Consider the following 26,373-nt stretch of genomic DNA (forward strand, 5'->3'; position numbering starts at 1 on the left):
GGAAACATTCACAAAGAAACACTTTTGTCTCCTTGAATACCCTGGATCTTATATTTTACCTATTTTTCTTTGCATGAAACTTTATAGAGAAAGTTATAAAGTAATGTCTGTAAGTTGTTTTGAGAACATAGGCATTCTCAAGCATGTGTGTATGACTGACTCGCCTGGAGATCTTCCTAGAATGCACACTGCTTGACCTTCTTCAGACTCTGTCTCAAGTTCTGAAGCGGGTATTGAGAATCTGCTTTTCCAGAAAGTTTTCAGCTGCTACTGGCTAAAGATACTTCTCCAAGAGCCACACATCACTGTTACTAGCTTCTCCATAGCCTGTGGACAGGCTCTTTGCTCTACCAACACCCTGACTGTAGGAATCACACCGGGCAGTCTGGAAAACTCATCACTCCAAACAACAGAGTGGCTGGAACTGCAGGCCTGGTGGAAACTACCAGGCCTCACATCATTTAAGCCAGATCTGCTCACCTGTCTGAAGCAAAAGAATATTCTATCACTATTTGGTAAGTAGTGATAGCCAAATGAAAAAATGAGGAAAAAGAAACAAATGGCATGCTTGGGTTTTATGTTTTTCCTCTGCTCTGGCCAAGGGCAAAACCCTTTAAGGAATGGTTCTGTCTTTGTTAATGAAAAGACCACCAATTACAACCATTTAGAATTTGTGGGGGCATTTAGAAAACCTTTCCAACGGCTCCATTATAATTTCCAATCTCCCTTTTCTTAGTATGGAAAAAATACTTAGTGGAATTACCTTTACAAATGTATTAATTTATTCTACCCTAAGGATATTATATTCAGTGATTTAGCAAAACTAATCTGAACTAATAACATACATTTACTGAGACTAAGGAAATTTTCCAATAGAGAGCTACTTAGCCAATTGGAACAAATGAAAGTGGAGGTACAAAGATTAAAGAATAGCTGTAATGTCTAAAAGAGGTTATCATGATTCTAGAAAGATCACTCATTTGTTTTCATATGTGAAAACAAATGCTACAAGGCAGTGGGAAATCTGCTACTGCCAACAGCAGGAATGTCACAGCCAGTGACAAATAGTCAGCTCAAGAGATTGTTTCCATGTGTCCCCTATGGATATTCATCACTATGTAAAGAATGCCTCTCAGAGCCTTGGGTTATATCCAATGGAATCAGGCCAACAGTGACTGTCATTCACATTATGTTAAGGAAATATCTACTGCAGGCTGTCTTCTTCAGAAATCCTCGATCTGTTTTATGGACTAGAGCTGAAACCTCTGCAGCCTACTTATCCTGATGTAAATGAGTAGAATTGGGAAAACGTAAAGTCATAGATACTGTTGGAACTTGGTTAATCAAAAAGGGATACTTCTGTATGTCACTGAAAGCCAAGACTGTATGCTAGACTCTGGAGGTTATATTGTGCAAGATGTGATATCAGGATTAGCAGGATCTTCCAATTATTCAAGGATTTTCAGAATCTACATTTTCATGAAAAGTTGTTGCCTGACTGTTAAACACTGATGAGGGATGTCCATATGTATATATGTTTTTCTTATTGGTTGATGAATAAAACACTGATTGGCCAGTAGCCGTGCAGGAAGTATAGGCAGGGCTACCAGACAAGGAGAATACTAGGGAGAGAAAGGCAGAGAAGAGTTGCCAGAGAGAGATTCCATGTAGCTGTTGGGATGATAGGACACCAGATATTCTCTGGTAAGATAAGACCATGTAGAAATACATAGATTAGTAGTTATGGGTTAATAATTAAGAGAGAGCTAGCCAATAAGAAGCCCGAGCCTTTGGCCAAAGAGTTTAAAATTAATATGTCTTAATATGTTTATTTGGGCCTGAAGGGCAGCAGAACAGGAACTCTATGTACAAAACACCACACCAAATCACCTAAACAAATTCATCTGTGAGTAGGAGAGGGCTCCCAGCTTTTCCTTTGGGACTTTGCCTCTGGTCCCTGGGTGCCATCCTGATTATACTGATTTTATATTCTCACTTGAAAACATTTGGTCTTCAACTGTATTACAAGCTCAGGTCCCTTCCCCTTGTTCCTGAATGCTGAGGTAGATAGGTGAGGGCTCCCTCAAGATTTATCTTTTACCATTTCATTGCCTAGATGCAAGCCAGTAGTTAGGAGTTCACAGTGAATGTAACTGGCTTCTTGATACAGAGTTTGGCAAGGGCAGCTATCTTGAGGGGAAGAACGTTGGGTTCCAAACCCCTGAGCATCTCCCCTTACTCCTTAAACCACAAGGCCATCTCAGGCACCAGGAACAATTTCCTAAAAATGCCAGTGGATTCTAAGAAAGAGAATCTTTTCCTTGTTTGTTTTGGGTATGAAGGCTGCAAATGCCTGTCCATGTTCTGAGGAAAATGGAAGCAAAGAATAAGGAGTTTGAAGACAGATCTGAGTGTATCTGTCTAAATCACTCCTTGCATTTTCTATGAGAGGCAATCATTGCAGATGAGAAAGGCAGTAAGATGGTTAGATCCCTCTTCAAGACCTAATCTATTCATTCACAGGATCAATGTGGACTGAGTTTTACTTCTTTTTAATAGTTTTTAGAACATAGTTGAACCGATATCCTTGGTTGATGAATTTATTTCCTCTAATGACAAGGACATCTGTTCAACCAGCATTATTTATAATAGCCAGAACCTGGAAGCAACCTAGATGCCCCTCAACTGAAAAAAGGATAAAGAAAAAGTGGTACATTTACACAGTGGAGTACTACTCATCAGTAAAAGCAATGACATCTTGAAATTCAAAGGGAAATGGATGGAACTAAAAGAAATCATCCTGAGTGAGGTAACCCAGATACAGAAAGACAAACTTAAGTGAATATTAGACATAGAGAAAATGATTACCAGCCTACAGTCTACAATCCCAGAAAAGCTAGGAAAAAAGGAGGTCCCTAAGAGAGACATATGTGGACCCCTGAGAAAGGGACAAGATCTCCTGAATAAACTGGTAGTATAGGGGGAGAAAGAGGAAGGGAGAAGGGGAGGGGGGAAAGGAGAACATGAGGGATCAGGAAGGTCAAGTTGGGGGAAGAACAGAAAAGGAGAGAAAAGAAAGAGATACCTTGATAGAGGGAACCATTATGGGCTTAATGAGAAACGTGGCACTAGGGAAATTCCCAGGAATCCACAAAGATGACCCCAACTAAGAATCTAAGCAATAGTGGAGACGCTACCTTAAATGCCCTTCCCCTATAATGTGAGTAATGACTACCTTAAATGCCATCATAGAGCCTTCATCCAGTGGCTAATGGAAGCAGAAGCAGAGATTCACAGCTAAGCACTGAGCTGAACTCCTGGAATCCAGTTGTAGAGAGGGAGGAATGATGAGGGAAACCCACAGAAACAGCTGACCTGAGCAAGTGGGAGCTTACAGACTTCAGACTGACAGCAGGAGCGGGGGGGTGGGGGGGAGCTGCATATGACTGAACCAGGTCCCGGGAACGTGGGTGTCAGTTGGGGGACTTGGGCAGTCCATGGGCCACTGGCAATGGAACCAGTATTTATCCCTAGTGCATGAACAGGATTTTTGGAGCCCATTCCCTATGAAGGGGTACATTCTCAGCCCATATAGTGGGCAAGGGCCTCCGTCCTGCCCCAAATGATGTGACAGACTTTGATGATCTCCCATGGGAGGCCTCACCCTCTCTGAGGAGTGGATTGGGGGGAGGTGGGTGGGATGAGGAGATGGATGGGAGAATGGGAGGTTGGTAAGGAGAGGGAACTGGGATTGGTATGTAAAATAAGATTGTTTTTAATTTAAATTAAAAAATAATAAAAAATAGTTTTAGATGTGGAACTTATGGTCCAAAAAAGAATACACAAAGGAACAAAACAAATAGATAATTACAGACTAGAAAAGTACAATTTGGAACATAATCATGATAATGGAACCAAGAGAGGAAAATATCATTATCTAATAAATGTTCTGTCCCCATGCTAGAAAAAAAAAGAGGAATAGTGAAAGTCTGTTTAAAAGAGGGATAGTGATAGTCTGTTTTGGAAGGAGTACAAGACACAGGAGTACATATACCCAAGTCCTGGTTCATCTATGGAGATGTTGGTCCAGTTTCACTTTACACCCTTACTGAGTTCCTCTGGCTCCTATATTTTTTCTGTCCCTTCTTCTGCAATGCTCCCTTCCTGCAACAGCCTCTGCTGACAAAGGGTCCAAAATTTAGACTGATCTTTTTCCACGTTCCCTCTTAGCTTTCCATGGATAAAGAGGACCTATGCACCATGTGTATGGCACAAACACAAAAGAGAAATAAGTGAACAGAGTTCAAGAGTCCAGAAGAAACCTCAGTGAAGAGTTGAACATGTGGAGTCTCAGATGCTACTTCAAGACATCAGGCATTTTATCTCACTTTTTCAGATGCATGTTTTTGAGTGTCATTTGACTCCCTGACTTGAAGCTCTATGATAGAGCTATAGTCCTGAAAACAGCTTGGTATCAGCACAAAAATAGCCAGGTAGACCAATGGAATCGAATTGAAAACCCTGATATTAACCCACACACCTATGGACACTTGATTTTTGACAAAGAAGCTAAAGATATACAATGGAAAAAAAGAAAGCATCTGCAGCAAATGGTGTTGGCACAACTGGATGCTGACATGTAGAAGACTGCAGATAGATTCTATCACCATGCACAAAACTTAAGTCCAAATGGATCAAAGGCCTCAACATAAATCCAGCCACACTGAAACTCTTAAGAAGAGAAAGAGGGAAGTACTCTTGAGCAAATTGGTACAGGAGACCACTTCCTGAACATAACACCAGCAGTACAGATACTGAGACAAACAATTAATAAATGGGACCTCCTGAAACTGAGAAGCGGCTGTAAGGCTTTGAAGATCCCCCATGGAAGGCCTCACCCTGCCTGGGGAGCAGAAAGGGGATTGGATAGGGGATTAGTGAGGGTCAGGGGAGGAGAGGATGGAGAGGCTACTGAGATTGACATGTAAAACAAGCTTGTTTCTTATTTAAATAAAAAATCTGAAAGAACAAATAAGAAAAAAATCAGAAATCATTATGTGTCAGTAGCTTTTAAGCCTTTTTAAATCTCATGGCTTTTGAAGAACAGTTTCACTCCTATAGATCCTGTGTTTCCTGAGACTTTAATGCTCATGTGTCAGAATGCTCAGAGAAATGTGTTAGATATTAGTCATAACTCCCCTCCATGGTTGTCTTCTCTATGTGGAGACCATGCATGTCTCTCCTTTAGGAAGTCATTTCTGTCTGAGTCTATAGTTTATAAAAGCCCACATACAGAGGACACTCATCTATCACCAATGGAAGAAGGAAAGCGTGACATCATACCCATGCTTGGCCCAGGGCCCCCCACCAGAAAACTTCAATAAATATTTATTTAATATATGTTGGTTTAGTAGAATATCTGGTTAAACATTTTAAGGTTACAGGCCTGTTTGTGACATGACATTTATCATTTCCAAGGGGGACTGTCAGTGTGAACTTAGTAAATATTAAAAAAAGGAAGATGAAATAAAACACTTTAATGAATACATGTTCCCAAATAACAATGAGTTTCTAGTAAATATCTCATATTACTGGTGTTTTCCTCTCATCCTACAGATGTCAAAACTTTACTTATCTATGATCTATTCTTTAAAGTGCTATATTTGTAGCAAGATCTATTCCTGGTAATTTTTTCAAAAGCATTTATCATAAGACCGTCTCTAAAATATTTTTTAATCAAAATCAAATGTACTTGTCAACTACACTTAACATCAGTGAGGCAATTTAAAATGTAGACTTCTAATTACTTTCTCTGAATTCAGTATTGCAGAGGACAGTCTGCTTTCTGCATTCTAATACCTTCTACAGATCCTCATGCATATTAAAGTTTTAGAAATACTCTTCTTGGCTCTCAGAGTGGGAGGGGGCAGGTGACTCCCCCAAAAGCTCATATTTGTTATCCTAGCAGGGGTGGGAATAGGAGGAGCAAGAGTTTAAAGCCAACCCCAGCTACATAGTAGCTTTAAAGACAACCTGGGCTCCAAGCTGTTTTACCTTCCCTTACCCACAGATTAGCAAAGCATAAAATAATATCTAGGATACTTTAATTTTTATTAGAATATTTTAAAATAAATTTAGTTTCATAGCATATCTAGGATATATGTCTATGTATATCCTGATATAAAATGTGTTTTTAAGAATTATAAGTAAAAGTCACTGTTACAGAACATTCTGGACAGCTTTCTCTATTCCTGTCTCTGAGTTCCCCCAGAGGAGATTCAACACCTATTAAGTGAGTACTTCATTCCTACTCATATCTGGAGGAAATATTATAGAATACCAGTAAAAAAAAAGAAACAAAACTGCACATTGGGTTAGGAGCCCTCTTTGTAGAACATTCATATAGATACTGCAAGCTTTAAGAACTCTACTTTTCTTACAACAGGAATCACTATGGAGAGTTGTAAACTAAAGATTACAAAATCAGCTTTGAACTTGTTAATACACTTCTCATCAGTAACACACACACACACACACACACACACACACACACACACACACACACACTTACTTTCTCTCTGAAAAAAATATAACCTAATCTTCAGAGACCTTGGTCAAGCTGAGCCTTAATTACCCATTTTGTATTTGATGTATTTGAGTGGACTGAGTAATATAGTCTCCTCTATGAGGATGATCCCAGATATTAGAACACCTCTGAAGGTCTTCTGTATTCTCAATATTTAAGAAAACATTGGCTTATGAGAGAAATTTAGACACTCAACACCTTCAGAGCTTTGACTCTTTGGGTGGAGCTGTCCACCCTAGAAGGCTTAAGGGTAGCCACAGTTGGCAAGGCCTAACAAAAGTTTCTACCCGTGGCTCTGCTTTCTCAGTGCATGGGGCCACAGCCACAGTGTGGCCATCATCAACCTTCTGGCTTCAACTGAACATGACAAGGAAAGGCTCCCCTTATGGACACAGGGAGAAAGGTCAGTGCCAAAGACAATGGTGTGAGTGCTGGCATAGAATGAGAACTTTCCTTCTTTTTGGCATCATCTTCATAGTGATAACATCCTCTCTGTGAAATCAATCTATAATCTCTTCTATTCACAGAGTCCATGAAAGGACAGGGGTTGGGTCCTTGACAGACCATTCTACAACACAGAACAAAGAATATAAAAACGGATATTTATATTAGGTAGTAAGAGCAACACTGGCTACACCTGCAAACTGCAAACTTTCTTATTACTAAGAGATAGAACTTATTTTTTTTCTGGTAAAAACCTGACTGCTCTTTTGAAGACATAAAGGAAATTAAAAGGAATGTATCACTGGGAGAATCAAATCAAGGTTATTTTTGGACCAAGTTCCAAGTTATATTCATATTTATGCACTATCAACCATGCCAATCATAGGACAAAAGAAACATATGCCCCCTTTTCCTTATTTCCTTTCCTTGTTCAGATCCTAACATGGAAAATACATTCTGATTTGAAAGTAACAAACAATTTTTATTATCAGAAAAAAGATCATTTGTAAAACATATATTCTCAATCCTGTGATTTTCCCTTATTTTGGAATAGAAATGACTGCAGAAAAATACATATGAACATACATACTACCGAAATAGATATGCATATTGCCCACACATGCAAGCCTGTATTTTTCTTCTAATTTTACTCTATCCATAAGATATAAGTTTCACTGCCTTAATAGGCTATTATGCTTGACAAAAATTTTTCCTTGATGTTTAAATGTAAAGATGAGCCAAATGAAATCTAGAAGATTCAAAGTGATTTATTTAAGGCCATGTGGCTTAACATCAAACAAGAATGATGATGAAAATCCATGCCCCCTGGTTTTTGAAGCAGAAGCATTCCTACAGAATGAAAATCTCTCACCAAGAGGTTCTCAGCCTTCCTAACGCTGTGGCTCTTTAATACAGTTCCTCATGTTGTAGTGATCCCCAACTATAGAAGCCTTTCTTGCTATTTCATAACTGTAATTTTGCTACTATTATGAATTATAATACACATGTGTTTTCAGTGATCTTACATGACCCCTGTGAAAGGATCATTTGACCCCTAAAGGTTGAGAACTGCTGCCTTAGAATGTCTGCCGAATCACATGCAGTTTACAAAGAAGGAATGGAAAGAACTTTGCCTTCTTTGTAAACCAGGGTGAGAATGGAAGACACAGCTTTGCTGTATTAGAAGAGAAAATGCCTAGCACAGCTTTTAGTGGTAATACTGCCCCATATTTTCAGTACTGACAGTTGATGCTGTTTAAAACACATATCTGTGGGAGGTAAGTGATAAAAAAAATCAGTAATCAATGATTTGAAGTTTCGGGGCCATTTGACATTTATTCTAGCAAATTCCATTTAATTCTGTAGAGTAAGAGTTTATTGCTCAGTACAGGAGAGGTGGTTATCTCCTTGCCATAGTTACATGGCATTAGCTGTTTTCCTGCAAGAATGACTCTGCCTGAGGCTTTTCTGGGGCTCAAGCAGTACACAGGCTGCATGAAGGAGGACCAAAGTCGCTATGAATCAGTGTCCCAGGAGTAAAGCTGAAATAATACAGGACCTTATAAGAAACCCTTATAATAGGAACCTCCAGCTTCCCTGCCAATCTGTTGGGATAATTCATATTTTAGGCCTTGAAGTCTCCAGTACATACTAATTCCTAGTTCTCCACAAGCAGAACCCACTTTTAATGCACTTCATGTTTACTTCATTTCTATTTGCCTGCTTGCTGTAAGTTTCTAAATTATCACCCAGGTGAACTTACATTTAAATTGTTATCTTGGAGGTATACCATGATGCTCAGTCACGGCATCATACATTAAATACATTAGAGAAGCAACTGAGGCCCTTCTTTCCCTTACGATTATTTCCTAGAACTTGTCACTCTTTACAGAATGCAGGCTTGAATGATCAACCCAAAGGTAAAAATTTCACACGACTAAGACTGGTTTTTCCAATGGGAAGAGTCAGCACACAGCCAACAAACTTGTGAGACAAGATTAATTGGCTATTTTGCATCTTTTGCTTGAGGAAAATGTCAGAACTATCTGTTTACATTCAGTTCTGTCAAAATAGACTAATTTCTGTAGAATACAACAAGTCACATAGTTAAATTCTGTGTGTGCCTTTAGGTTGATAAATCAGCCATTACAGCTTCCACTTGAGCTACGGCCACTCTGAAGTCAGTCAACTCTCTACAGGCATCAGTTACTGACTACATAGAATCCTGAAAGCAATGCTTCCTTGGGGGAAACTGAGTGATTGGGGGAAAATGACATGTAAAGAGCAAGCTGAATTGAACTGGATGATCAGATGCCCCTGGAGCTTCACTGAGCTGATAAATTCTGGATCTTCACACTGTACTTCCAATTAGACTGTTGGTGAGTCAATGATTGCTGGCTCTCAACTAGCCAGGTATTGAGCATCTTTAACTCCAAAGGCAACCCAGAAAAACACATTTGATCATCCTTTTACGGATGACAAAACTGGGACTCTACTGGAGCCTTCTGAAGGTCACAGAGCTATTCTGCCAGACCCTAAAATCCAAAATTAGTCCTTATATCTCATACTGACTTTCTTCAAGCTAAGAATTAAGCACAATAATATTTCAGCTTCAAGGTCATTTGTTTTGAACAAAGATGAAGGAAAGACTGAAGAAATCTTCCCTGAGAAGAACTTGCATTTTCATAAAAAGGGTTAGAATTATTATTAGATATTTAATGTAAATTTGTCCATTTGCTTTGTTGTTATTGCCTCAGAAATATTCTCTACTGGCAAGAAAATGAAGGCTTCCAAGACTCAGGAAACTATAAGTAACTCCAGTAAATTCATCAAGCTGTATTTGTGTGAAATCACTTCTTTGGGCTATTGTCAGGGTACAATGTTGGGTGAAGTGATGTTTACTCATATCAGGCACTCTCACATTTCACTGAACAACACATGTTCTGCTAGAGACAAGGACTTTAGAGGAAAGTAGACTGATGGGGAATGTACTGTGTATGTTCATCTTATTGATTATTGAATAAAATACTGTTTGGCCAATGGCAGCAAGTTAGGCAGGACTATGAGTCAAAGAGGATTCTGGGAAATGTAGTAGAGAAGTGGTGTTCCATGTAGGAAGTGACATAGCAAGGAGACTCATATTTAAGAAAGGAGAAAGAGGAAGGGTTCCCCTTTCCCCCTCCCCCTCCAGTGGCACCATGTGAGCCACCAGCAAGAGAGGGTGCCAGCAAAAGGCATCCTCTATAAAGATAAGTCTTATAACATATAGATTTATGATAATTAAGACTGAACTAGCAGTTGAGAAGTCCTAGTCATTGGCCAAGCAGCTTTGAACCTAATACAAGTCTCTCTGTGCATTAATTGGGGCCCAAACTCGGGCGGGCGGCTGGTGGTGGGGCTCAGCGGCTTTTGGCAGAAAGATTTACCTTAACAGAATAGACGTGTTGATATTGGGATATATAGTGATCTCATTGAGCTATGTATGCTATTAATGAATCTTAGGAAGATCTGTTTTCAAGTCTCTACCATAAAGAGCCAACATACAAACTTTGTTAACTATCAAAATTAGGCTTATTTTTCAGACTCTCTTTTTTCAAACCTAAAACATTTTCTTAGTTGTGCTAAAGAGGTACATGCTTGATCCTTCTAAAAAATGAACTGTGCTCAGAAGTTTTCACTAAGATAGACTTCCATAACATCCGCTCATCATCACATCTTCTAACTCCTTATAAGGGGCAGTTGTTATGGAATATTATTTAACTATGTAAAGATGTGTTACATTTGTTTATGCTGTGGAATATTACTTTAACTGTGAATATTGTGTTATATTTGTTTGTGCTGCACTGTTTAACAATGAAAGGGTGTGTTATAATTGTTTTGCTGCATATGTTTATTTATGTAAAGATATGTTGCATTTGTTTCACCTTGCCTGCACAAGGCACCTGATTGGTCTAATGAAGAGCTGAACAGCCAATAACTAGGCAGGACAAAGGACAGATGTGGCTGGCCTGGAGAGAAAATAAATATAAGAATGAGAGGAAGGAGAGGAACAAAGAGAGTGAGGAGAAAGATGAAGATGCCTGGGGCATGAAGCCAGGCAGCTGCCAGCCAGACAGACATGAGAACCAGTGAAAGTAAGATGCACAGAAGGAAAGAAAAGTAGAAAAGCCCCCAGGCAAAAGGTAGATAAAGAGAAACAGGTTAATTTAAGTTAAAAGAGCTAGCCAGAAATGAGCATTTATAACTAATAAGAACTTTCCATGTCATAATTTGGTAATTGGTTATTGGCCTAAAAGAAAATGCCTGCTACAGATGGTGAACAATGGAACCCCTGGACCATGACAATTGTTTCTCTTTGAAAGATAATCAGCAGTTGAGGAGAGATGGTAAAAAGTAAAATTCTTTTACAAGGCCACAGGTTCTCAGAACCATTTCTGATGTTCCATGTCACCGGAGAAGTGTAAGTTTTATATACTCAGAGATATTCTGGTTTCCCAAAGTCTGCAGGGTCCTTCACAATCAAGTTTGTGTTCATCTTGACAGTCTCCCCATCACTATTCCCTACAAATTCTCCAACACGCAGCATTTTGAAATTGCTTTCTGCCTTTCAATTTCCAACCTCTCTAGGTCTTGATCCGTGTTAAACTGTCTGATCATTCTGGAACATTCTCCCTAAGAGCTTGTTCCTTCCCTCAACCCGGGGTCTCCTGCTCTCAAGGGTTCCTTCTTATATCATATTGAATATATCAAAATATACCATGCTGCACTTTACATAATTGTTCTTGCTGTGAACATTTTAAATTATTTTTTAAAAGTTTGTACAGGTATGTATTGTGTGTTGAATATATTAGCTACCCCACACTATTACTCCACCCTCCTATTGCTAACCCCTCTTCCTTGTTTGCCCGCTTTGTTCCTTTAGACAATTAAAATGATTTTTATAATTCTGCTTTTGAAAACTCTGCTAATGAGTAAGTCGGAATTGATTATGGCAGGGTCAAGAGTTACAAATTTTGTTGTAAGACTAGATTGTATTTGAATTTCAGTTATCTCACCAGAAAAAATTTGAATCAGTGGTTTGTTTAGGATGATGAGTTCATGCTTTAATCATTAACTGTAAAAAGGGAGGTTTCTGATACTGTATTTAATATGCACCAGAGTCTGAGTATCACGATGTGTACCTCAGCCAGAGCTGTCAGTTCATTTGAAAATGATAATTGCATGTGTATGTAGGAAATGCAGTTTTAAAACTGAAAATAAGAACAATCATTTCTTTTACATAATGAACAATTTAATATATTAACCTATACTCGAGGAAGAAATTAAAATATTCAAATACACTTTCCTAAACAAGACCAACAAAGGAAGCATGATTATAATTATTTGTAACAATACCCCCTGGAGTCTGGCATTGGTAAGGACGACATAGACTATGTTGTTAAAAAATCAAGTGTTAGAGCAGTCACCACTATTGCTTTTATCAGTTCTTCCCTGAAAAATGATATAAGACTTTATGGGGCTTTGTAAATATAATTAATTTTCAAATTATTGTAAACATAACTAATTTTTTGTATAAAGAATTTCATTGGGAAACATGTCAACGATAATGTAATCACAAAAAGTAGTTATTTTTCTGACAAAAAGTAATATGCATGAAAATGTAATATTCATGTAATACATGAAAAAATTTCGATTTTAATACCAATAGAGAAAAACAATAGCTGTTGTGCATTTTTCTCTCATAAACCCAAATACATATTGCCAAAATGGCATCAAATTCTAAATCTGTGCCACTCCATCTGCATGAAAGATTATTTAGATAAAAGTGTAGTTTTTAGTGCCAATAATGTACATAGTATATCTGAGAGGTTAATAACACTTATGGTCCACAAAACACAGTATCTATGGGTAAATTCATATGGCAAAGTTGAACAAGATGTGATGTGATTGTGTATGTGTGTGTGTGTGTGTGAGAGAGAGAGAGAGAGAGAGAGAGAGAGAGAGAGAGAGGAGAGAGAGGGAGGGAGAGAGAGAGAGAGAGAGAGAGAGAGAGAGAGAGAGAGAGAGAGAGAGAGAGAGAGAGAGAGACCATTTCATGAGGACAGATAGAAATCACAGGCGTACCTGGAGAGGACTGTGGGACTATTAGAATCCTGTGTGATCAGATGTGAGCAATGGGCATGTTGTTTCATGATACCATAGTATCTGCCATTCATACTCACAGGCTAACAAAGCCTTGGAAACTCCGATTACAACTATTCTGAATTCATTCTCCTTCCCAGTCATTGAACTATCTAATATTATTATTTCCTCTTGGGATATAATTTCCTACAATATAATTTTAATGGATTCCTACTGTTTCACCATATGCTAGACAAGAATCATCAAATCCAGCCCTTGTGCTTTAATGTCAGGACTTTTAATTTTCAGCATTATGGACTACTTTATGATAAAATAATGAATCATTTTGTAGCAAAATCTGCTCACATTTATGATTGTTTCTGGAAGGTAGAATTTACTTTGGGGTTTGCAGTAGATTGTCAAAATACTTGGTCTACAAACTGATATTTTAACCATCCTTTTAATAAAGTAAATATTCTTATATTTTTCTATGGGCTGAGAGATCTAGTAGATGTATTAAGGACACTGCTTTGGTATAGATTGTTTTATTTAGACAGCCATCTTTGAGTTGAGAGGTGCTTAGAGTCTGAAGGGTATGTTAAGAGCCTCCTGATCCAGTCAGAGCTGGAGTCACCTCTTCAACCTCCCATTTCATAGAAACTTGTTTCTATCTGAGGAAAAAGGGGATTTCCTACACAATTAATTTCATGAATAAAAACTGCAAATGCTTCAGTGTCTTATTGACTGGAACATGGCTGACTAAACCTGTATCATCTAAATGCTGTGGGATTCCCTTTTTACTGGGAAAAGAACCCTTGAGGATACCGGGATAAACCACGTGGGCTATAAAAGACATTCCCTCTTTCCCCTGTCCAATTGTTTGTAGGATGTAATTCCATATTCCCTTAGAAGAGGGAAACAGCCACATGTTTATGGCTCTGTCTAATGAGTTGTTAGTGGAAATGACACACATGACTAAATACAGCCTTTAAAGGTCAGTTTTATGCATCCGCATGCTTGTTTCTCCTGACCAAATTAATCATGGAGCCACATTGAGATGGAGGCTCTTAAAAGATTGGACCCCAAGAAAATGAAGTGAGCAGAGAACTCCTATCAACATAAATGGGACTACAGTATAAGAAAGCAGCCTGATGCTAGTTAAGACACTAACATTTAGGCTCAGTGAGTTACAATGGCAGGATAAAATAAGGATCAATAACGGGGGCTATTTGTATACATTGCTTAATCTTTTATACAGTTATAACTATGTATAATGGTATCTAGATATCTTAACAGTGTAAATATAATGCTTTTAGTATTTTGACAAATTAAGGAACAATATGAACAAATGCATATTTACAAAATTATTTATATATTACAAAGCTATATGCACCAAACTTAGCTTAGTAGCAACCTCTGGGGAGGCAAAAATGAAAATGAGACCCAGTAAGAAAGAGTACATGGGAGCTTTGGTTATATCAGGTAAGTCATTATTATGATGCTTAAAATCCAAACCAAGTAATATCAAAATGCTGAAATTCTAATAGTTAAATTATAAAGACTTTAGTGATTTTTTTCCTACTATATAGAATGTAATTGAACTTTCCTTTGGGCAGCCAGCTACCATGGAGACTTATTATTAATTATGAAAGCTCAGCTTTAGCTTAGGCTTGTCCCACTAGCTCTTACAACTGAAATTAATGTGCTTTTATTAATCTGCATTTTACCATGGGGCTTTTTACTTTTCTTTCATTCTGTTTGTCTGACTCCCTCCATGTCTCATTAGTGTCTTTTCCGTGTGTCAATTATCTTCTCTCTCACTTCCTTTCTTTCTCCAGAAGTCCCAACCATACTTCCCGCCTTGTTACTGGCCATTCAGCTTTTATTTCACCAATCACAGCAAATACATTTTAACACAGTGTACAAATACCCCACAAGAGTAGAATCTAGTTGACGTGCCTCAAAATACATTTTAAAATCGTGCTTTATGGAACCAGAGAAGTGGCTGGATCAGTGGTTAAGAGTACTTGTCCTCTTGCAGTGGACCCTGGCTCAGATCCTAGCACCCACATGGCAGCTTACAAATGTCTGTAATCCCAATTCCACAGGATTTGATGCCATCTTTTAGTCTCTGTGGGTACCAAGCCTGTATGTGGTGTAAAGACAGGCACACAGGGAAAACACACATACACATGAAAATAAAAGTAAATCTTTTTAGAAGGAATGTTATTTAATACCAATCAGAGCTTAAAGTGTTTTCTGTGTCTCATCAGTCAATATAAATTTCCATTAAACCAAATGTTTTCCCAGAGAGCTCTAGGTAGTTGAAATCTATCTGGATAAAAATATTCAGATATTTTTAGGCTCTTCAAGGAAGATAGATTCCAGGAAAGAAGTTCACATTTCCATAGTTTTGTGTGTCTTCATTCTGGCCTCTGAAGACATCAACAAGGACTCCTGTCTCTAGTTCGCTGCTGGAGAAAATCCACCCATTCAGTGTAATAGTGATGTTCATATTTACACAGTGAAAGTGAAAATATTTTATATTGTAAAACCCCCAACTTCAATACCATTAGCTAGGTTGTCTGGGGTAAGTCATTTGGCTTCTCTGTACTTCAGAGTTTTCATCTGAAACTTGAAATATAGAAGACAAATTGCTGTTAGATAGGATCAATTTTATCCTACTGATGTTTTTAAACATCTAGTTTTAAAGTAATATCAGATGTTCAAATATGATATATTTGATGATAGAATACCAGGATCTGTTGATTTGAAGGAGCAGATGTCTGAGGGAATTGTTTGTTTTATTAACACAATGGAAAGAGCACAGCCATACTTACTCTGTTCATTCCTTCCCCAGCCTCCTCTATATTACTTCTGAGTTGCAGACATTATTTTATACTTTGAAGAAACAAGTACTTCCCCCAAGAGCTGTATTGGGTTTTTATTCTCTCTGAAAGTGCAGGTTGCAGGAAGAGAACTGACCTTTGAGGAAGCCAGGAGGAGAAGATGGCAAAGTGATGTAGAAAAGTAGGGGGACAGATTTCCCCAAGTCTTTAATTTCAGATCAAATTAACTGACCCCCTCCAAGTCTGTTTCCTTTTCTCATGGTCCGTTGGCATCAAGACATGATCATCTTGCTAGTCCTCACTTGTCTTACTTTGTGAGAACTTATCTTATTATTATTATTATTATTATTATTATTATTATTATTATTATTATTATTTTGGTTTTTTCGAGACAGGGTTTCTCTGTGGCTTTGGAGGCTATGCTGGAACTAGCTCTTGTAGAACAGGCTGGTCTCAAACTCACAGAGATCCACCTGCCTCTGCCTCCTGAGTGCTGGGATTAAAGGCGTGCGCCACCAATGCCCGGCTTGTGAGAACTTATTTTAAATGGGACCTGGAACACTGAGCTTCTAGAAACTCAATGCTGAAGAGCAGAGGGGTTCTCACTCTCCCTGAAGGAGATCTGAAGACAAGGATGCCAATCTGTCTTTAGCACCAGCCTGGGAACCTTGGTACTTGGAAAAATAGACAACCAAACATTAATTGTACTGAAAACACCACTCAATTGATGTTTACACAGGAAAATACAGGCAAAAAGTATTTTGTCAATAATAATAATCACTGTAATTTAAAAGTCACATGTTTTATTGTTCTGTTATCTAGTAAATCCTTGAAATTTTTTCCTAAAACTAAATAAACCCTGAAAGTTCATATATCAGGGGATCAGGGGATTAAACTACCCAGATGCTGTCTCTTCTGCCAGTGTTTGGGGTTCCTGGGTGTTCATGTGGGTCTGTTCATATGTGTGTTTATGTGGGTGCACATGTGCACACACACACACGGGCACACACACACAGGCACACACACACAGGCAGAAGCACACAGATGCCAGTGTGTAGTTGGGTGGCTTTCATTTTTGTGTCAGCACTGTTACTTTGAAATTATTCTTGACAAGTATGTATTACTTAGCAAGAATGCTCAGGTGCCTCACCTCATTAATTTTTCAAAACCTCTCACAATTCAGTTCTTTCTATTTAACAAAGTAGTTGAAGTCTTAAAGGACAAACTCAATTTTATTTTTTGGGGGGTGTGGTTTTTGAGACAGGATTTCTCTGTGGCTTTGGAGGCTGTCCTGGAACTAGCTCTTGTAGACCAGGCTAGTCTCGAACTCACAGAGATCCGCCTGCCTCTGCCTCCTGAGTGCTGGGATTAAAGGCATGTGCCACCACTGCCTGGCCCAAACTCAATTTTCTATCAGCAACAACTTGAAGCCAAAAATCTCCATAACCCTTCTTTATCTCCTAACTCCCTCTCCGCTCTCCCTGTGCTACCAATTTGCTCAGATCTTGTCCCTTACCCCTTCTCCAGGAGACCATGTATGTCTGTCTTAGGGTCCTCCTCATTTCCTAGCTTCTCTGGAGGATTGTAGGCTGGTAATCCTTTGCTCTATGTCTAATATCCATATGTGAGTGAGTACATACCATGTTTGTCTTTTTGTGACTGGGTTACCTCACTCATTCTTCTAGTTCCATCCATTTGCCTGTGAATTTCAAGATGTCATTTTTTTTTTTACTGCTGAGTAGTACTCCATTGTGTAAATGTACCACAGTTTCTTCATCCATTCTTTGGTTGAGGGGCAGCTAGGTTGCTTCCAGGTTCTAGCTATTACAAATAATGCTGCTATGAACACAGTTGAACAGATGTCCTTGTTGTATGAATGTGCATCCCTTGGGTATATGCCTAAGAGTGGAATTCCTGGGTCTTGTGGTAGACTGATTCCCATTTTCCTGAGGAATCTCCATACTGATTTCCAAAGTGGCTGTATGAGTTTGCACTCCCACCAGCAATGGAGGAGTGTTCCACTTTCTCTATATACTCTCTAGAATAAACTGTTTTGTCAAGACCAGGCTAAGGAAACCCACAGAAACAGCTGACCTGAACAAGGTAGAGCTCATGGTCCCAAGACTGAAAGCTGGGAAACCAGCATAGGACTAAACCAGGCCCCCTAAATGTGGGTGTTAGTTAGGAGACCTGGGCAGTCTATGGGACCTCTGGTAGTAGAACATTATTTATCCCTAGTGTACAAATGGACTTTGGGAGCCCAATCCCCATAGAGGGATACTCCCTCAGCCTAGACACATGGGGAGGGCCTACGTCTGCCCTAAATGATGAGACAGACTTTGACAGTCTCCCATGGAAGGCCTCACCCTCCCTGGGGAGCAGAAGGGGCATGGGATGGGGGGGTTAGGCATGGGAGGGTGGGAGGGAGAGGGAACTGGGATTGATATGTGAAATAAGATTGTTTCTAATTTAAATAAAAAACCTTCCTAACAACTTAAGGTTTTCCATTACACTGCAGATGAGGGTAAGATTTTAATACTTCCCTGTAAGCTTGAACCAGCAAGGTTTTATTAAAAATTGCAGATAAAATTTCAATATGATTTTGGGATAAAACTCTAAAACAGTAAAAATGTGAACCTCAGACACAAATAGTTAACAGGGCTAAATCTAAGTAGCTATAATTGCAGGCTAGAAAGGCTGGTGAGGAGGCATCTTTCTTCCATAACCTGGGGCCCTTAAGACAACTGGAGTGTTGACAGCACTCAATGTCCAAAAGTGATGTTGGGTTCTTTCTCTTTTGCCCTGGAGAAAGATACCCAGAATCATCAAGTTCTGGTTGAACATCATGTTCTTTATCCTCAGGATGTTTTTCATCATTATCATCCAGGAGGTTAGGTTCAATTTGAGAAAAATGAATTGTAAAACACAGGCAATAAAAGTTTCAACTATCAAAATGAAAAAAAAATCCTGCCACTAGCATACATGTCAAGCCTTGACTGCACTCATTATGGTTTCTAGCCTCCCGTATTTTCTGGTCTCAGCACAAATACATTTTAAATAAATTTGGTGGTGTGATTTATTTGCAATTTTAAAGAGAATACACTAAAATAGTCCTTAGAGGAATCTATTTGTATGTGGAGAAATTTACCCAAAATGATCCTTTACTATTAAACATTTTGATAAAAATACATCTGTTTTTGCAGGGAGTACACGACACAAATTTGAGGGTCTTCCCTCAGGGAAATGACGTTTTACAGATTCTCAAGTATGGAATGTGGTGCTGAAATAACAGATAAAGAAAGAAAAGGCAAGATAAAGACAGTAGGATGTAGAAAGGGGGTATAAAAGAGAACACAATGAGTAGGAATTTAGAACACAAAAAGACTCCTGACTCCTTTATCACAATTTAAAATTTTATGTGTTATGTTGTAAGTCCCGTGTCTTGACTTCCAAAAATATTATTATGAACTACAAGGCACAGAAACAAAGCTGAGAAAGTCTATGCCTCCTGTTAAAAGAAGGTTCTTGCTCCTATTTCCATATGCCTTCTCTAGCTTTTGTCCAGTCCAGCGTTTGCTATTTTTTGCTTATTCTACATAATTGGATCAACAAAAAGCTAAAGTCTATTAAATCCACAATGGATCATCTTGTAATTTTAGAGATTCGGGATTTCTCTCCTATTAGTGCTAAAAACCTTTACATTGTAGTCTCTAAGATCATTATCCTTTTGGCAAGCTTTCAGTTTCAGAGCCTCTGATGAGAGACAAGACCAGCTGGCACTAGGAGATCATAAAGGATTCATTCTGCATGCCCAGCCTTCTAGACCATGGGTTCCAGAATATCCTACCTTGTCCATCTCACATCATGTATTTCAACCTACCCTGTTTTCCTTCAATGCTCTGCCTCTCCTTTTCGTCCACTGATTAATTTCTACATATACTCTTGTAACACTATAAACACTGTCCCTTCTCATTTTTGTATAATTCCCAAACTATCAAAACAATGCTCCTCCTGACTTCTTACCCCCATGCAAACTTTTATGCTGCTTGCTACTTCACCAGGTAGCTGCCTCTGGCTTTTCCCCTGCTCCACCAGGAAATTTGAATTATAGACATTAGTTAGCATCTATTATTCAAATCAACTGCCAGGAATAAACCAAACATACCAAGTCCAAAGGCCTGTGCTCATAGAAGCAACCAAAAGAACGTACTTGAGAGTTCTATAATGGATAACAGTTGTCTTTCATTTTCTCCCAGTATCACAAATTCATTAAATCAAGGCTAAGAAATGCTTGCATGACAATGCATTTTGTTAAGATCCAAGTAATAGGAGAAGCCTAGGTACATGCAAAACATTCAAAAAAGAGCAAACTTGGGAGATCTTGTTCCTCTCCCCTTCTTGGTGGGGTCCATGTATGTCTCTCTTAGGGTCCTCCTTGTTTCCTAGTTTCTCTGGGGTTGTGGATTGTAGGCTGGATATCCTTTGCTTTATGTCTAATATCCAGTTATGAGTGAATACATACCATGTTTTTCTTTCTGTGTCTGGGTTACCTCACTTAGAATGGTTTCTTCTAGTTCCACTAAGAATCTAAGCAATAGTGGAGAGGCTAACTTAAATGCCCTTCCCCTATAATGAGATTGATGACTACCTTAAATTCCATCATATAATCTTCATTCAGTAGCTGATGGAAGCAGAAGCAGAGATTCACAGCTAAGTATTGAGCCAAACTCCTGGAATCCAGTTGTAGAGAGGGAGGAGTAATGGGCAAAGGGGTCAAGACCATGCTGGGGAAACCCAGAGAAACAGCTGACCTGAGCAAGTGGGAGCTCATGAACCCCAGGCTAAGAGCTGGGAAACCAGCAAAAGCCTGAACCAGGCCCCCTGAATGTGGGTGTCACTTGGGGTGCTTGGGCAATCTATGGAACCTCTTGCATTGGAACCAGTATTTATCCCTAGTGCATGAATGGACTTTGGGAGCCCATTCCCTATAGAGGCATACTCTCTCAGCCTAGATACACAGGGGAGGGCCTAGGACCTGCCCCAAATGATGTAACAGATTTTGATAATACCCCCATGAGAGGCCTTATTCTCCCTGAGCAATGGGTGGGGTGTGGGATGAGGAGATGATGGGGTAATGGGAGGACAGGAGGGAGGGGGAACTGGGATTGGTATGTAAAATAAGATTGTTTTTAATTCAAGTTAAAAACAAAAATCCCTTCAAAGCATTACTCCCAAAACCTATTACCCACAGGAATCCCAAAGGAATCTACTGTGAGCTATAGTAGCAGAGGGCAAATCATTCTGGAAGTATATAAAATGCATCTGGTATAATTAAAGACATGCAAGAAAGCAAAAAAGTTACAAAATAACCCTATAAGCTAGGAATATTTTTTAAAAGCATACAAAGAATTTTTAGAAATTAAATAGAAACAAGATGGTTAAGGAGGAAAAGTGTAGGAAGTTATGATACATCAGAAAGTTATTACAGTGAAAAGAAAATAGAACCCTACTTGAGTGTTCATGCTGTTGGGGGGATGAACAAACATCTATGCACCCAGATAGGGCATTCATGGCAGATGAAGGAAATTCACTCCATTCTAACTTAGTGAGCCAGTGACTTTACTGGAGTTACTTATGGGTGATGTGAAGGCAGGTAAATCACTAAAATGTCCATTCAGGCATGGTTGATGACTCATGAATACTATATCTTTGAAGTCCCCTGCATGATCTATATCAGCAAGCAGGACAGTCTCTTCTCCTCAGAAATTGTTTTACAGCTTTTATAATCTTGAGGAGGAACCTTGTGAACCTTGTTAAGTTTCAAGAACTTCCTAAGCCTCATAATTTTTCTTTCTTTCTTGAGTCTTATGAGTCTTCCTCATCCCTCCAGAAGGACACACTTCAGTCAGAATGAAATAGCTATATATCATACATATTGAAAATGCAAAACAAATCATAGCAGAAATTCAAACTTAGAAGCTGAATCACACCTAGAAAAGAGGGGGGAATGCTACAATCAACTAAAAAGGAAAAGTGGAACATTTATTGAGAAGAGTAAAACTGGAGGAGTTTGGAGCAGCACTAAAGTCATGGAGTAAGAAGGGGTAGATTAGGGCTGACTATTCCAGCCATGGAAACTTGATGCCAAGTAAAGTCACCATTCCTTAGTTATCACAATATGAAGTCAAATTCAGAGACGTATCAAGAAACTATTTTGACATCCCACCTCACCCAAGTCACAATTTGATCATCAATGGATCAAAGGACAACAAATGAGGTCATGGATGTGGGGAAAGAGGAACCCTATTCACTGTTGGTGGATTATCACAATGTAGTCACTATGATGTTCCTCAAAAAGCTAGAAATAGAACTACTCTATGCCAGGCTATATCTTCCCTGTCATATAACCAACGGACTCTATATCCTACTGCAGAGATATTTGCTCATCCATGTTCATCACTGAACAATACCTAGGAAATAGGAATAGTCTATATTTCCACCAGTTGATGAATAGATAATTAAAATGTGGTACAAATACACAATGGAATGTAACAAGCTGTAAAGAAAAACAGAAATTATGGATTTTGCAGGAAAATGGATGGCATTGGGAGAATATGCTGAGGTAGAAAGATAAACACTACATGTTCTCTCTCAGATTGGAATCTTACAGTCTTTAGATTTGTGCTTTTAGCTTAGAGTATCTGAAGAAGTCATGACACCTGGTACCTGCCCCAGGACTATTGGGCGGGGCTAGGGTGACTCCCTACAAACTGGTCTCTGAGAAAATTTATTATAAACCCAGTAAAATTCCCATAACTGAATAGAGAGGACCTACAACTGTTGTTAGCTAAATTGACATGAACCCAAACTACCTTCTAAATATTTAATTTTATAGACACAGACAAACGCTACCCTCAGCCTTAATCACAAGAACTTCTCTTTGCCTTGAAAGCAATGTACTACAGAGAATGAGAGTTAGTCTCTCTCCAGGATGAACTGATTGTTCAATACAATGTCAGCCTGCAACAATTCATACACAAACAACAAAAATGGACTCATTAAGTTGTATTTATATACTTGCACACACATGCACATGTGTGTATACAGCAATAATAATCATGGAAGAAGAGGCTATCAATTTGAAAATGGGGAGCATGGAAGGATTTGGAGGGAAGGGCTGGAGGTAGGAAAGGGGATTATATTTTAAATAACATTGGATTTAATATAAAAGATACACATGAATCATATTCCATGTTGTAGGACTTTGGGAATACTTGCAGCATTTTACTTTCCTTGAGGAAAAAAGAAATACAAAAACATAACAACGAAATCCCTCATAAACATTTGAAGCAAATATGGCGAAATTTTAAGATTTATTCTTTATAGTGTTTAAGGATTTGTTTTCTTGTGTTTAATGTCTTTCCTAATTAAAAACCAACAGTCATTGATGCAACTGACATTTTAATCTAGTTATTTTGGGCTACATCTTTTAATACTGTTGTTGCAGTGCTTGGATGAAATACAGGAAAAAGATTTGTTTTTTAATGAATGAAATAGATGGGATCATGAAAGCCACCTTTAGGTTCACTTTCTTTCTCTTACTTTTTAATTAAGTTCTATTTTGCTTCCTTCCCCAACCTATTCTGAAGAGATGTTAATGATATATCTTGAACTCTATTACAAAACAAGAATGACATTACAGCAAACAAAAGAATAAACAGACTGTCCTCTCCCAGGTTCCCAAACTCATATTTATTTCAGCATCAAGGTGAGTGGCATAAGGATTAATTAATCTCTCTAGCTTCTGCTCCACCAGCTAAGCTCATCATTCACACGTTAGAGAGCCAAGGACCATCTGAAAGGACAGTTTCTAGAAATAAATTATTCCTTACTTCATTGCTTGGTTCCTGTTTGATTCAGGTGGGGGTCTAAAAAGTGTGCTGGAAGGATACAGATGATGACAAGTGACTTATTCCCCAGCATCCTCTAGAATACCATAAATTTTATTTTTCTTATAACAAAAAGAGAAACTAAGATAGGAAAATGACATTCTCTTTACATTACCCTGCCATCAATTACAATTTCAAGAAGAGGAGAATGAGGAAGACAATGACAAGGTGACGACGATGACGACGACATTGATGATGATGATGATGATAAAGTAGAGCCCAAAATTCACACTGTGTTGTTACTATCTGACTGATGTCCATGATATCGTGAAGCAAGTTAGGCAATATGTGAATGTTATAAATATGAATTCTTTGTTTATACTTCCAGAATTTTAGCTGAATTAATTCTATACACACTTTGACTTTCTTGCTTAATCCACTAAGGTTCTGCAACACAAGCAAGCTGCTTCACAAATATCAACCAGAGAATAAACTGCCAGGTAATACTAAGCTGCCCCCAAACAACCACCAGATAAAACACACAGATCAGAATAGCTTTAAATTTAAAAAGTCACTATGATTAATAGGCTGCATATGAAAACATTACTAGGTAGGTGTGTTCACACTTGTCCTTCATGGTATTCACAAAGCTAAAGCAGGAGGATTGCCATAAAGTCAAGGCAGTCTGAACCATAAAGGGAGAATCTGTGTACAAAACAAAACAAAAGCAGAAAAACTAAAGGAAAAACCCCTCACAGTTGCTCAGTCTGTATTTGCTATGATAGGTAGTAGTTTAGCCTAACTAACTGCCCATTTTCACAGATAATACATGCATCAACTGTAGGAGCCCACAGAATTGACTCTGTTCAATCTTGACTTAAGATCAGAGAGTTTAAACAACAGGATGTCTGCCCTAAAGTATGGCTACTGCAGGATGTTTGGCCCAAGAAGTGGTCACTGGATGTCACAGAATACTTAGTTCAGGGAATGGTTGCTTGATGTTTCAGGTATCAGAGTCAATTACATCTGTTTTTTCCTTGTTTCATTGGTAAGGAAGTCTTTTGCACCCTCCCCCTTTAGCTTTTGTATTTAATAACTTTGAGCAATAAACTTGGGGAGGATCACAATATTCACTGGATGCCCTCCCAACTCTATCTTTTGTCTTCAGTCTGTTTCTTTCCTCAACCCACACTCCCCTTCTCAGGTACGAATTGGACTAGTCATCTGGAGCAGACAATCAACACACATAACCCTCAGTCAATCAAAAAGATGCGACAACACAGAAATGTTACAGCCAGACCTTGGTATGGTGCAACTATTCACAGTTATCCAGACTGGATGCTCAGGCACATTTCAGCACTTTACAGTTCATAATTTAAGCCTTATATTTAGGATAAAATAATCTCTTGAACGACCTATCTCAAGACCACCAAAAAATAATGTGGTTGGCAAATCAACATTTTATTCTCAGAAAACTTGGGGAATAGACTTTTGTCCATAAGATCCCCAACTTCCCCAAATGTCAATATCTTTGTCTACCCCATAGCAAATACTCCATTGAGGAATTGGCTATGAGGAAGGGCATTGGAAGCTAGCAAAACACATGCAAGAGAAATAGTGAAGCAACTCTCAGAGATGCACTATTGAAAGACTATCTCATCCTACAAGCTTTCCTAACATCATAGGGGAAAATGCCTAATGGGAATGGTCAATCCTATTTTTTCCATCCATGGTTCTCAGAGGCAAAAGACCACAAACTAGCGACATTGGTAAACTGCCTGCCTTATTGAATTTTCTGGAAAAGGATATTGATTTTTAAAAGAGAATTTAATTAAAGGCCTGCATTCACTCTCATAGCTAATACATACACAGGATCATTGAAAATGAAAGAAAAGGAATAAAAAAGTACTCTGTCTGGAAGACATAGTTTCAAACATTCTTATTTATGATTTCTTATTTAATAAACACTGTTTTTAAATTATTTATTCTTTATTTGTACCATCAAAATTTGACCCAGTCATGAGATTAAATAATTTCATAAGAAAATACATGTTTTCAGCATGAAAGTTGCTATTACAACTTGCTCATGGCTTTAAAATATACTTACCTCAACAAATATAAAACACGGGATGATGGAGTAACTTCGTTGAGTGTTGTTTCCTACAGCCATTTTTCAAACCATGTAGTGATACCTCACTGTCTGAAACTGTCCAGGCTGAAATGGAAATAGATTACAAGGTATAAGAACTGTGTCTTGAGAAGTCCCTTAGGTGTGTATACAAAATGCCAGCCACCCTCTAGATGGTCAGGCTAAGTACAAACAAGGCAAAAATATTGATCTATAACACAACTGAGCTAAATTACTAACCAAATTTATACTAAGAATAGTCATAGAGGACAATTGATCAAGTAATGAATTTCTTATGCACACAGCTCTAACAAAAAGGATTCTTACTGGGGAACTACACTGTTTCTTAACCTAGTA

General features: G+C 38.4%; 1 protein-coding gene across 1 annotated transcript in view; it reads right to left on the reverse strand.

The window, feature by feature from the left end:
- The window catches only part of Plppr1 (phospholipid phosphatase related 1), a 124,101-nt gene extending 98,043 nt beyond the window's left edge, over nucleotides 1–26,058 (reverse strand). Inside the window, exon 1 of the mRNA XM_035438974.1 lies at nucleotides 25,996–26,058. Within this exon, the coding sequence (XP_035294865.1) occupies nucleotides 25,996–26,058 (63 nt within the window). The remainder of the gene's footprint in view (nucleotides 1–25,995) is intronic.
- Between the last annotated feature and the right edge of the window lie 315 nt (nucleotides 26,059–26,373).

The sequence above is a fragment of the Cricetulus griseus genome, chromosome 2 (assembly GCF_003668045.3).
Source record: "Cricetulus griseus strain 17A/GY chromosome 2, alternate assembly CriGri-PICRH-1.0, whole genome shotgun sequence".
Lineage (NCBI taxonomy): Eukaryota > Metazoa > Chordata > Mammalia > Rodentia > Cricetidae > Cricetulus > Cricetulus griseus.